Below are 12,825 nucleotides of genomic sequence, written 5' to 3'. Positions count from 1 at the left end.
AAAAGCAAATTATATAAAACATATTTTCAAAATGCAAAAATAACTTTCCAAAGCAAAAACCACACAGGCTGGCTAGTTCTAAGCAGCAAGCATTTCACAACCTTAGTTCTAAGGAGTAACTCCCTCCTACCACTGTTCCAGCTTCCTTTCCCTTGAATCAGTCAGTGGTCAGTTAGCAAGTATACATGGAATTGCCTATCAGCATAGTGACAGATGGGGCTGGGTGACTCATTAGGACCTTAGGTAATATTCTAAACTTGCAATCTAATTCGGGAAATAAGCTCAGCAAACAAGAAATAGCTACCAATGCTAGCAGACCAAAGAAAATTAGGGGCTAAGTTGGGAAGATCTGAGTATAAATGCTGTGGCATGTCAAAGGAAAAGTTCATAGCCATCTGTGGTGGACAGTGGAGAAGGAGGACTCGAGATGGATCTTAAAGAATGGACATGTAGGAAAGGGTAAGGAATCTCAAGTAGGAAAAACAGGAGAAGCAAAGCTTGGAAGTAGGAATGTATATACATATTGAGGAGGAAGCAAGAAGAAAGGGTAACTGATAGGGTATCACTTTGGAGATCAGGAAGGCAGACAGAACTGGTGACAGTAATAAAGAATGTGTTGGGAAAGGTGTTTGAGCAAGTGGATGATATAAGAGAAAAGGTGTTTTCTGGAAGTTGCCACGTGCTGCTAGGTATACATGCCACAGAGGGCACAGGCTTCAAAATGGGTGCTTATTTCACACAGGCTGAGGATGAAAATGAATGGTGGGGGTCGAATGGGGGAGGACCTATCTGTCACTGCCTCTGTTGCCTCTAAGATCACCCCCTGGGCATTTCCTATAAACTGTGTGTGTCCGATTTCTGCAACTAGACTGAAAATTACCTGAGAACAGGGAACCTTGTCGTACATGTAGCATCTGTCACAACCCTCAGCACAGAGCTAGGCACATACAAAGCATACACAAGTCCTTTCTGAGTGAAGTATATAAATGGACATAAAATCTACTGCAGGTAAGCCTGTATTAATACCCAATTGTTATATCTCATTTTTAAACTGAGATAGCTAATAAACTAGACCTGTGCTCAAAGTCAGCATGTAGCTCAGAGTTATGCATTGGCTGGTTGCACATGTCTCGATCCTGTGAATTTCTATGAAGTCCTTTGAGAGAAAGGAGGTCTGATAAAGTATTTTGCTAGGAGGCTTGTCCTGGAGCTGCTGGGGTTGGAGCTCTCTGGGAGGTACCCTGGTCTCACCAGTCCTAGCTTGACACTAGAGGCCCTCCTCCCTCTCTCCCCTTCACCCTGCTTCCCTGCCCAGGTGCAATCTGGATTCCATGTTGTGCATTCCCGAAGCCAAACACCTTGTGCAGACAGACCTAGGGGCCATTTCTGGCAGAGGCAGTGGGGATGCCTGGGTTAGAGAGCCATCATACTGAAACACCTGTTTTTCATCTCAGGCTTCCTGGGCTTTGCTCCAGGAAAGCCAAGGTGAAAGGATACAAAAGTATTTTTAAAGGTCCCTCCACCTCCTCTGGGTGACAACCTTCACTTTTCCTAACAGATGCTCCTTAGTGACTCGGTCACTGTTTAGCTGGGTGATAGGTGCTTTCAGTGGTTCATTAATTTCTCTAATTCACTAAGAGGCTGCTAGTCAATGCCTCACAAAGATCGTTTACAAAATGTTGCCTTTGTGGCCTTTAAGAATTAAAATGCCTTAGTGTCTACTTAACTACCAGGAAGTAAATTAAGTAGGGGACTTGTTGCTTTTTTTAACTTAAAAATAAATGCCATTCTGCTCCATCCTCTGATTTGTGGGTCACAGAGCACACTGTGCCAGCCCCCTCCAGAGGGAAACCTTCTGAAGCCTTACACTTGGGTAAGAGTCTCCCTGTGGTTTCAACAGCCCTGCAGGTGGTGTCAAAGCCACAGGTGCTCATCATGACAGCAATAGTCCCAGACAGACTGATTTCTGCAAAGGTGGTTCAAGTCCCTGGCACTTCTGCCCTATAAACAAATATTCTGTTTGGAGGCATATTATGAGAGGGGACCTATGGGAATCTCTTACCTCCTGGATTCATGAAATGTACATTTTCCCCTACACAAAAGAGAGATTAATTCTCTAGTTGTCTTCTGATTTTTTTTCTTTTTGGTAGAAAGAATGTCCTTTTGTGGGCCCTTAAATTTATTTTTCCCTTTGGAAATTCTAGAAAGTACTGTGTGGTAACTACAAAGGAAAGTTTTAATAAAAATAGGTTTTATTCCTGGCTCTAACTATTTAAAGAAATTGACAGTGCAAGGTGGGTAAAAAAATTTAAAGAAGAGGTTCTATATAACAGATGTATTTCTGGCTTGAATCTAGCATGTTGGGTATAATATATACTGATTCTGAACAGAAAAGGAAATAGGTGTTTATTAAATGAGGAAAAGGGTTCAAATCTGTAAATACTGGATTATGACTACATCTAAGGAGAGAGATGAGACAAAGGGAAAACTACTGTTGAATTTGCTGATTGAGAAATGGATTTGGATTCACCTAGGTTTCTCCTTCCACCAAAATTCCACTTTTGCATATTCCAGTGGCGAAACCCTATTTTCAAAACACGTTAGGTAACTCCCATTTTATGGTGAGCAGTACAGTGTTCAACCATCACTGGACCTAAATTCTAGGTCTGCCTCGCTTTGTAATCAGTAGTGGGGCAACTCTGTGGAAGTCATTTAACCTCTCTAAACTTCTGCCTTCCTCTGTAAAATGGAGGTAATCCTTGATTCCATCATAAGAGGTTTTAAAAGGCAATTGATACAGAAGTATTTTGAATACTGTAGTATTCCTATAGCTGCCATCCAAAGTTCATCATTTTATAGCAGTATATTTAGTAACAGGTGACTGTGTGTATTAAAAAGTAACCTGCCACTTTTTACCCAACACTTCCATCCCATGAGTGATGTTCTTGGAAATATAACTGCCAAGAAAGAGTATTAAACTGGGTTGTTTTAAACATTCACTGCTCTTTTATCTTTCATAAATATGAGCAAATCTCAGAAGCATATAGTTGGGAAGGGCCATGGTGGAAGGTTCATTCTCCTGCCTTCAAATAGAATGTATTAAAGCCATGAGACCCTCAAGAAAGAACTTAAAAATGTTCACCCTCGGTAATTCATATTATTTAATCAACATTATGTGGAATTTCTTTATGTTTAGTTACATTCCCTCTGGTGAAATAGTAAACCCATTTCCTCCTACTAAGTCTTCAGTGGCTATAGAAAACAATATATGGCCTCCATAAACCAGTAGCCTTTAATGTATAGGTAAAAACTCCAAGTGGTACCTGATTCTGCAAGAGCAGCTACAAGCCCCATGCATAGGTTGGGTGTTCCATGAGGATGATGGGGGAAAGGAAATGACGGTCCCATGTGAGCCCTTCTAGAGACCCCCACTCACACACACAGACAGCTATCACCTTCAGTGGAATCATCTTCAAAAACATTCAGCAACATTGATCATTCTGGAAAATCATTAAATAGTTGACTCTTTACCCATCTCCTTCCAGGCACCACACACCATTTCCACTCTCATTTGCAACAAAGTCACACGTGCAACAATTTTGATAGAAAATATTTGAAAACAAAAAGCAAACATGAGACAATGTCCTAAGCCAGACACTTCGGATCATGTGGATAATTATATAGGGCACAGGTTTGACAGAAGAAAAAAGGTTTCATTTGCTTTAAGGACAGCAACTTCCTATCCCTCAGCTAGTGTTAATTTTCCTCTTGTTCATTTTAATGTTTGATACAGCTCTCTTTTCTTTCTTGCCTCTCAGCCATCCCCTCTATCTTCTCTACCTCCTAATCTCCCTCTCACATATTACTTCCTCCCCCTCAATTTGTTTTCCCCATTGCTTCTTTCCTTTCATATGTATATCTCCCAATCCTGCATCCCATACATCTCTTGAAATTGACTGGTGGCTTTAGTGGGCTACCAAATTTGTGCCCAATTTCCCTGTTTATTGGCTTTGACGTGCAAGTAGAGGCCCTAGTAAAGAGAGTGCATCATTATCCCACCTTCTTCCCATTTCAGCCACAGGGAACTTATAGGAATAAAGGAGTGGTACTTCTGGGGCATAGCACCAACCCTGGAGGACAAGCAACATGTCACACCCTTCAGGCTTCCCAAAGGGTGGGGCAGTGAGCTCCAAAGAGCACTCTTTGCTGAGCTGTATGGTCTACATTTGGAGGAACAAGAAGAATGTAAATCCCATTCAGGATGTAGCAGTCTCTGACATCTGGCTTTCTGGTAACAGAACACCCAGTTGAGACTCCCACTCATTGTGGTGCAATGATAGTAACCTTCAGCCACTGCAAGATCCCAAAGGGTCTTCAGCATCACTGAAGAAAGACTGCATACTGTTCAGTATATTCTCACACTAAACCATTTTTTTATTGTGCATTAATTAGATGAAAGTTAGTAATGTGCGTTGACCAAAGCATTTGATTAACGAGACCATAAAGGATAACTGAGTCTTTAATATAATTGTTGCACAGCAACGCCTCCTGCTGTGTAGTGTAGATAGAGGATAACATACTCTAGGGGTTAGAACAACAATATATGTGCAATACAATAACAAAACTATATGGCACTTTAAGAATTTTTTTACATATATGAACACACTCATTGAGAGCCTCAACTTTCTTAAGTAAGCAATATATAAGCCTGTAAAGTATACACATCAAAGGAGAATCTAACCCACAAAACACCCAATCAAATGTTAGCACATCTCTGCTGTCAAGAATATTTTCTTGCTATCATTTCAAAAAAAATTTTTTTTAAGCATGAAAAGATTTTCCTTCTTTCTGAGTGGTGATTAGGAAAAGTCCCCTTTTCTAAAATTCAGATATGTTTCAAAGTGCAATGTCATCTTCTTAAGGAAAAATGAAAGCCATTGATGGCTTTTGGTCGCTAGAAATATATATTCCCTTTGTCCCGCTGCAAGGCAGTGTGATGGAGCAGAATAAGCATAAGGTTTGGAGTCAGAGAGACCTGGGATACTTCTGGCTTCCCTCATTTGCTATGGGATGCTAGTCTGTCTACTTGAACGCTTTGGGCTTAAATTGTCTCATCTGTAAAAAGGTGATAATACAGAGTGGTTGTAAGGATTGAAAGACTCAATACATAGAAAGTGTCTAGCACACAGCTTGGCACCCAGGAATTAAGTGGTTGGTCACTTCCTGTTCATCTTGACTTGATTTATATCCAACTATCCCCTTCTCCTCCTCCTCCTCCTCCTCCAGGAAGAGCAGCCTTCACTTTATTCCCAGGCTCACTAGCTCCCATCTCTCTCTGGATACCCTCAAAACAAAACACATGAACTGTGCTGTCTAAAGGCACAGACCTTCCCACTGTGTTGCATATCCTCTGAAACACACCCCAAGATTCAAGTGCAAGCACAAGACATGTAAGACGCTTCCGAAGGCACAGATGCCGAAGGAACATAGCACCTCCGAATGCAACCTCACCTGCGTCTTGCCCACATGTTCTTCCAAGCTTCAAGTCCTTCACACGGATAATTTTTAGAGGCACTCTGCCATTTTCAGGCCTGGCTGACTCAACTCCCTCATTGCCTTTGCCTTACTGGTTTATTTATTCATGTATTTTTCATGTATTTATTTATTCATCATATATTTATTCCCCACCGTGTTCCAAAACGGATATAAGGTGGCTTACAAGAACACACAAAATACAGTATGAGAGCATAAGTTCAAAGTAGATAGGAGTATAAAAGGAAAAAAAAAAGATAGGAACATGAAATGGAGCCTGGAAGCAAGCTAATACAAAGTGCATACATACCATAGAGTCCCATTACGAATGCTCTGCATGGGCCACACCTTTGGCTCCAAGCTTTCTAGTAGCCAACAAAAGAGAAAAGAGAAACCTGACCCATCTCACACTTCACAGGGTCCATAAAATAAAAAACCATGTGCTCAGATATCCTTCTCCTGGTCTAAGTTCTGAAAACTTTTCTACAGTGAAGTATCATAAAGTGGTGGCAAATTGTCTCTTTACTCGTTTGCTCTCATACCAAGATTTGGCTCCTGGAACAGTCTCCAGCAGACAGATCCTCAATCTTCAAATTCTATCTACTGCTTCTTTTTTTTTTTTTTCTACTGGCCTCTTGAAGTTCCATTTGGTCAATAAAATATAGCTATTAAAGAGACTTCTTCAAACAAATAAAATTCTCTGCTGTCACCAAAGTAAGTTTTTCATTTCACTGAAGAAATACACAATGTGCCATTACTTCTGACAAAAATTTGGAAAGGACCCCCCACAAATACCCAACAAAATGAATGGTTAAACCAGGATGCAATGTGATGAACTATTATACACCATCAAAAATGATATGAAAACTTACCACAAATATAGGAAAATATTCATGATAAAATTTTTAAGTGAAAAAGTAGGATATAAAACTGTATATATTATGATTTTAACTATGTAAAAAAGCATATATATTATGTGTGTATATATGTGTATATCCACACTAAAAAGTCTGGAAGGCAATCCACTAAAATGTTAACATGGTGTTTGAGTATGGGTGATTTTTATTTCTCCTGTATGCTTTGTTTCTATTGTCACAGTTTTTGATACTAATGTACAATCCTATATCATGAGGAGGAGGGGGACTAAGAGGAAAAATACCAACCCAGGTGGAGTTATCTTTGGCTTGTGAAATGATGGGCAATTTTAGGTTTCTTTTAAATTTTTCTAAAATTGATATATAAATTCTAGTCAGGACAAAGTTACTTAAGAAAGGAAACAAAAATTCTCAAATCTAGGTTTTGTGGTTGCTCATTTATAAGGTCCAGAATTATACAAATGCAGTAATACCTCATGATTACTTAGCACTTTTTATTTTTACTTTAAATTTACTTAATTTTGTTTACAATGGTACTCTGATATTTAGAATTACATGTGATTATCAAAAATATTTTCTGAGGTAGGCCAAATATTACCATCTCCATTTAATAGGTGATGAACCTGAGGCTCAGATAAAGTAATTGACTAACCAAAGTCTCAATAATCAGTGGCAGAGCTGGACTCCAATCCAGGTCTCCAAGAATCCAAGTCCAGTGCTTTTTCCATTTGTTAAAGACTGACTGGTGTAACCCAAGTAGTCATGGAGAGGCAGACACATCGAAATGGTAACCCCCCCTTACCTATGAGGGTCACGTTCCTGAATGTCCCCAAGGTAAGAGAGTTCGACTGAGAAAATTATGATTTTAGGAGGTATAAAAAAGGGGGGGACAGGGGAAGTGAGGTCACATGAATTTTTGAAAGCTCTCATAAGTACTTTTTGTGCAGTAAAATAAAACGATTAACAACAGTACATTATGTAAAAAGAATAATGAATTTACATAGCTTCAATTAGTAAAAATGATAGGCTTTACACAGTTTCCATTTGGATCCTGGGATGATTTCCAGAGGAGATGGGGATGTACCACTCATTACATGGCAGTGGAAAGGGGGGTAAAAGTGAAGTGATGAACAGAAGTGGCGTGTTAGTTCAAATCATGGATCTCCATGCTCTCAGAATCATCTAAATCCAATTCTGAAATTATAACAACTTGCTTGTGGCTTTAGTCCTATGAAGCAAGTGAATTTAGGTGGTACAACTTAAAGACTTTGGCTCTTCTGAACATGCTTTCTGTCTTCTCAAGTCTTTTTTGAAGACACCATAGCACTTCTGAATACAGGGCTCAGGTTAAATCATTCAAGCTTGGTCTGAAGACAGCTGATCTAGCACAGGTATTTAAATGGCACTACTTTGACCATGTAGGCTCTTCTGAGGATGCTTTCTTCCCAATGTGGTGGTGTAAGACTCAGCACCTCTTTACAGAGTTCAATTAAATCATTCAAGCTTTGAAGGCAGCTTATTAGTTGTCTAGTAATGGTATTAAACAACCCTGCTTGGTCGTTTAAGTTCTGTTGAAGGTGGTTTCTGTCCAATGTGATTTTTTTGAAGGCATCATAGCACCTCTTTATAGAATTCTGCTAAAGCACATCGAGCTTTGAACGGGTAAGATTTGGCATGTACGGCACTAATTTTTATTACTTTCTTGTGGGAGAGGGGTTTAACCTTGTTTTAAAAAATGTGTTTCTATTGCTTATCAATGTATTTGTCTCTAGTCCCCTAGCTTCTAGTTACCTTCATCATCACTTATGACAATCACCTCATTTGAATTAGTGTCAACAGATTCAGACTCAACTTCAGCCAGTGACTGCTCCTGTGCCAAATGTTCAGCCTCATCCACATGTTCTCCCTGATCCAAAGATTCTTTGTCTTCAGGAGGGGTCACTGAAAGATATTTCACTATCTCGAGACAAATCTTCTCCCAGGTCCCATTAATGACAGGCTCTGTTAAACTATCTAATGCCTCTTTTATTAGGAACATAGCATTAGTGATGGTGTGGGAATGCCATGCACTAGGACTTTCAGAGAGAGGAACTTTTGTGACATTTTAAACAACAGTCATGTTGGATTGGCATACATCTTCCTGAATGGCCAAATCAAACACTGATCTAAGGGCTCAGGAATCTGAGACATGTGACTAGTTATCAAGAGAACCTTAACATTAGGGTGCACGTTAGCAAATGCATCTCAGGTACCAAAAGGACTGTGAACAATCAGTAGGGCTTTGAATTCAAGATTTGTTTCTTTTAAGAAGTAGTCTTGAACTTCCACAAGGAAGTACTGTTCAAACCATTTCTTAAGGACAGAAGGGGTCATACAGGCTTTTCTGTTTACACACCAGTACACCAGAAACTTGGCTTGGGTTTTTCTCATGAGAGGATTTGGGCAGAGCTTTCTGTAGAGTAGTAATAGTTTCACTACAAGGTCACCTGAAGTATTGGCACAAAACAGAAATGTCAGCCTCTCTGCTTTTGCTGATCTCATGTCAGCATCAGCTGGCTCTTGCTTTTTTCCACAGGCAAGGCGGAACATTCAAGGTTTTCCAAAGCATGGCAGTCTCAACAGCACCAAAGATTTGTGCAGGCACATAATCCCCTTCTTCAGCCACTTTCTGCACCTGTGGTGGATCCCACACAGCGCCAGGATCTAGTGGGTTCTTTGAGGCACCACTGTCACATAAGACTTCCTCTCTAGCTTATGGTGCACCAGAAATTTCTCAAACCATCCCTTGCTCCAGGCAAAAAGTTTTTTTTTTCTGGACCCACTTCAGTGTCTGAAAATATGTCTTGAAAATTCCTCTTGCATGGTGCAGATCCCTTGCATGGGAACTGTTTCATTATTCTTTTATTTGGCTTCAATCCAGAGGCTTAACACCGTTTCCATCGTTTCCATCCTTAGGTCATGAGGGCTAAAAGCATCTCTTAGGTGACACAGGTACACAAGAGGCAACACTGGCCCTAATTCAGAGTTTCAGCTTTCTTTATGGGATACATTGTGGATTCAGTAACACCTCATAAGCGACCTACAAAGCTATTTGTTTTACCTTGAGGAAGCAGATCAGGAATTTCCCTTCTCTTCCAAAGACATCACCCTTCTTGCCCTTTTGGCAACTCGCTGTGGTACAGGTGTTCTCGTAACTGGCTTCACCCTCCCCCACCTCAACAATCACATTTACAGAAGCCATGTCTAAGCTTCTGGCAAATTAATGCAACCTGACAATTACTTGAGATTTGATAGGCCCCAGTGTTGCAAAGTGTCAGCGTATGATATTTAAGCACCAAATGGTATGATGAACACCACACGATCAATGTTAATATGTGGTTCATGATATTCAGTGCAAACAGGGCTGTTGTCTGGGGGCCAACTGGCAGAAGAATGACAGAGCAAATGACTCAGAAGCTTCTTCCCACCTTGTGAGACAGTCAGGTAATAATATGGCAACTTGGACTGACTCTTATATACTCAATGCAAAATTTCCACAGTTGTCAAAAAGGTAGACAGAAGTGAATCCACCTATACTCAAATTTCCAATAAGGTCGATTTGCAGTTAGAAAGGGATTACTGTAAATTCACCTCTGCGTTATCAGAAAGAAAGTCACTGTTCATATATTCGAAGACAGTACTGTTGCTATGATTTCCCTTGGCTTAACACTAGGAATTCAACGTTATGTGACAGGCGAGCACAGCATATAAGTGTATTTTCTGTAAACCAATAGTAAGTCTCAATCAAACATTATCCCCTGACACAATGCAACCTCCGAAGATGTAGATGCAAAGGTCAGGCAGGCCCTGAATAGCCAACGCTCAAGAAACGGATGCGCGAGAAAGAAAGTGACAATGAAAGAAAAAACTAGCCCCTTTCCAATGCCCGGCCACTGATACTTTACTTTTATCCCCTCCTCCTGGGAAGATAGAGCGAAGCCTGGCTTTCTTATTCTTCTCTTCAGGGGCCATGGGAAGTGGTTTGGAGCTGTGGTTGAGTGCTGAAGAATCCCGGTTGTTGCTATTCATCCTCAGTGGGGGAGCTGGGGGTTTCTCTTCATTATCCAGGCCGTCAGACATTTTCAGTTATAACTGACTGTACAGCTCCTATAGAAGAGGAGGAGAAACCAAGATTTAAGAAGGAGCGGTCCAAAGAACAACCTAGTAAATAAGGGGACTCTAACATCTTAGAAACAAAAGCATTGGTCTCATGTTGTCTCAGGTTCTTTGGTGGCCATTTTGAGAGGTCTTTCTCCTAGAGGGGAGGGAGCTGCCTCCCTAAAGACCAAGGATGCAATTTCCCAAAAAGGAAAGTGAGGGCAACAATTAATGGCTTTTCATTATGTTTAAAAAAGGTCCTTTTCTTTGCTCACAATGTAACCCACTTTGCTGCCCTCCACTAATAGTCTCTTAATAAACAATTTCCAATGTTTCTTCTTTAAAAATTCTTTCCTATGGATGTCATGGTCAAGCAGCACCACGTGCTCCGAGTCTGGAACCAACACAGGTTTGGCCATTGATTTTTAATGGTCCACCACAATGATCTGTCAGCCACTCTGACACTGGGATGCCTTTGGTGTCTGATTCTTACCTGTGTGTACCCGATTTACAAAACACACTCTACTGTTTTATGAGAAAGAATCAAGAAATGATCTGGTAGGCCTGGCAGTCTCAGCAGAGTTGGGGTGTACTAGGTGGGGGAAACAATGCCCCAGCTTCAGGTAGCAGGTAAAAGATAAAGCTGGGCCAAATGTCCCCATGAGCAAAGTGGAGCTCAAGGAGAGGACTGCTTCCTCACACACCATCATCTTACTCCTTTTCATGTTTTAGGTCCTGAAACAGGGCTGGTGACAGGTTGTAATGGCCAATCTGGGTTTTAGCAACTTCTCAGCTTGTAATTCCATTAGTCCTTACTGTCTTGAGCATAGGAATGAAGACATTCAGGGTTTCATCCCACTGGAGGGTAAAGTGAGCTGGAAAAACATTCCCAAAGAAATGTTTCTGTTTCCAGCTGTTTTCCTATTCTGATTCGAGTCCATCCATTAGGGGCCTGATACTTGCCACAGCAAGTCAGATCTTAAGAGTAACTTCCAAGTGAATCTCCAAATGCAACAATATCTCTGTGAATTCCTCAAGTATTAACTGGCACTAATCTAGGAGCATAAGAGCTCTCCAGACACAACTTATCATATCACTTTACTCCAACAACATTTACTACCAACAAACCTATGCACAAGAAAAAACACAGGTCTCCTCATTACCTGCTATCATGAGAAATAATCTATTATAATTTTTTAGCGCTTTAGTAGTTACAGTGTGTTACTTATTTTCAGTAGTGAACTCTAAATTACCTCATGTGGAAATTTTTTATAACTTTTCCTGTTGTTGTAAACTGTCTCAAATACATGCAGCCTGTCCATTTTTCAAGAGTAGGTGACTATCAATTAATAGCTTCTCTATCTGCACATGTAACTGCCAACTAACAGTGGGTGGCTTGATCTTGACTTGGGCAAGAGATCTCTCTTCCTCTGCCTAAGTGTCATGCCTCACATTTATCTTAATGAATTAAAACCAGTTCTGCATTTTTTTCAGTAATCATGGTAGCAAAACCACTCAGTGATAACTATTTTGTCATCGATAACAACTGATCAGTCTCACATTTTCCATGCAGGTAAAACAACAGAACAAGGTAAAGTGAAAAGGTAACTGGTGTCAAAGTTCAAGTGCACTCATAGATACTACTGATGCTGGTAAATATTTTAACTAGAATATGAAGCCAGTGCTTCATAGGTCTGCATTCCCTTTTGCATTTTGATTTTGATCCTTCTAAATTCACTATTTCTCCAGAAAAAAAAGTGAGCTTAAGACTGAGTTCATGAGTGGCATTATTATGTATTGGACAGGTTCCTGGTTTTAAATTAGGCAATGAGAATTTGCTACCAGCAGAAATCACTAATTTTTTGATTTTTGTTTGTTTGTTTTACTTTTCTGGTTCAAAAACGATGCCTGGATATGAGGTGATTATTATATAAAGTTCAGACATACACAGTCTAGTTTGGTAAAAAGAATGAAATTTCAAAGTTATTGCAAAGGAACTGAGAATTTAAACAGAAATACCTACAAGAGATGTTCCTCAAAAATGTGCCCCACAGGGAGAGAGAGTCACCGTATTCTGGATGATACACATTTTCTGATGACATATTACTTAACTTGAGATGACAGGAGTCAGAAAAACACACATGGCCTCTTTAAAATGACATACAAAGCTGATCTTAGATAACAAAGCACAAGTCTGGGCCAGTTGGGGTTCTAGCGCACGTATGTAATTCAAAGTACTAGGCTCCTTTGTTTGTGTTAATTAGGTATGGCTCAGTGGTGT

The 12,825-nt window shown here is 40.2% G+C and overlaps 1 protein-coding gene across 11 annotated transcripts in view; it reads right to left on the bottom strand.

Moving 5' to 3' along the window:
• Positions 1 to 12,825, bottom strand: part of PAK3 (p21 (RAC1) activated kinase 3) — a 313,135-nt gene that overhangs the window by 87,962 nt on the left and 212,348 nt on the right. For all 11 annotated transcript variants that reach the window (XM_036912633.2, XM_057496161.1, XM_036912634.2 and 8 more), the window contains one exon: positions 10,352 to 10,553. In XM_036912633.2, the coding sequence (XP_036768528.1) occupies positions 10,352 to 10,526 (175 nt within the window). In that variant the 5' untranslated portion in view covers positions 10,527 to 10,553. The remainder of the gene's footprint in view (positions 1 to 10,351; positions 10,554 to 12,825) is intronic.

This window comes from Manis pentadactyla, chromosome X (genome assembly GCF_030020395.1).
Source record: "Manis pentadactyla isolate mManPen7 chromosome X, mManPen7.hap1, whole genome shotgun sequence".
NCBI lineage: Eukaryota > Metazoa > Chordata > Mammalia > Pholidota > Manidae > Manis > Manis pentadactyla.
Note: the sequence above shows the minus strand (reverse complement) of the source record. Positions and strands in the feature narration are given on the sequence as shown.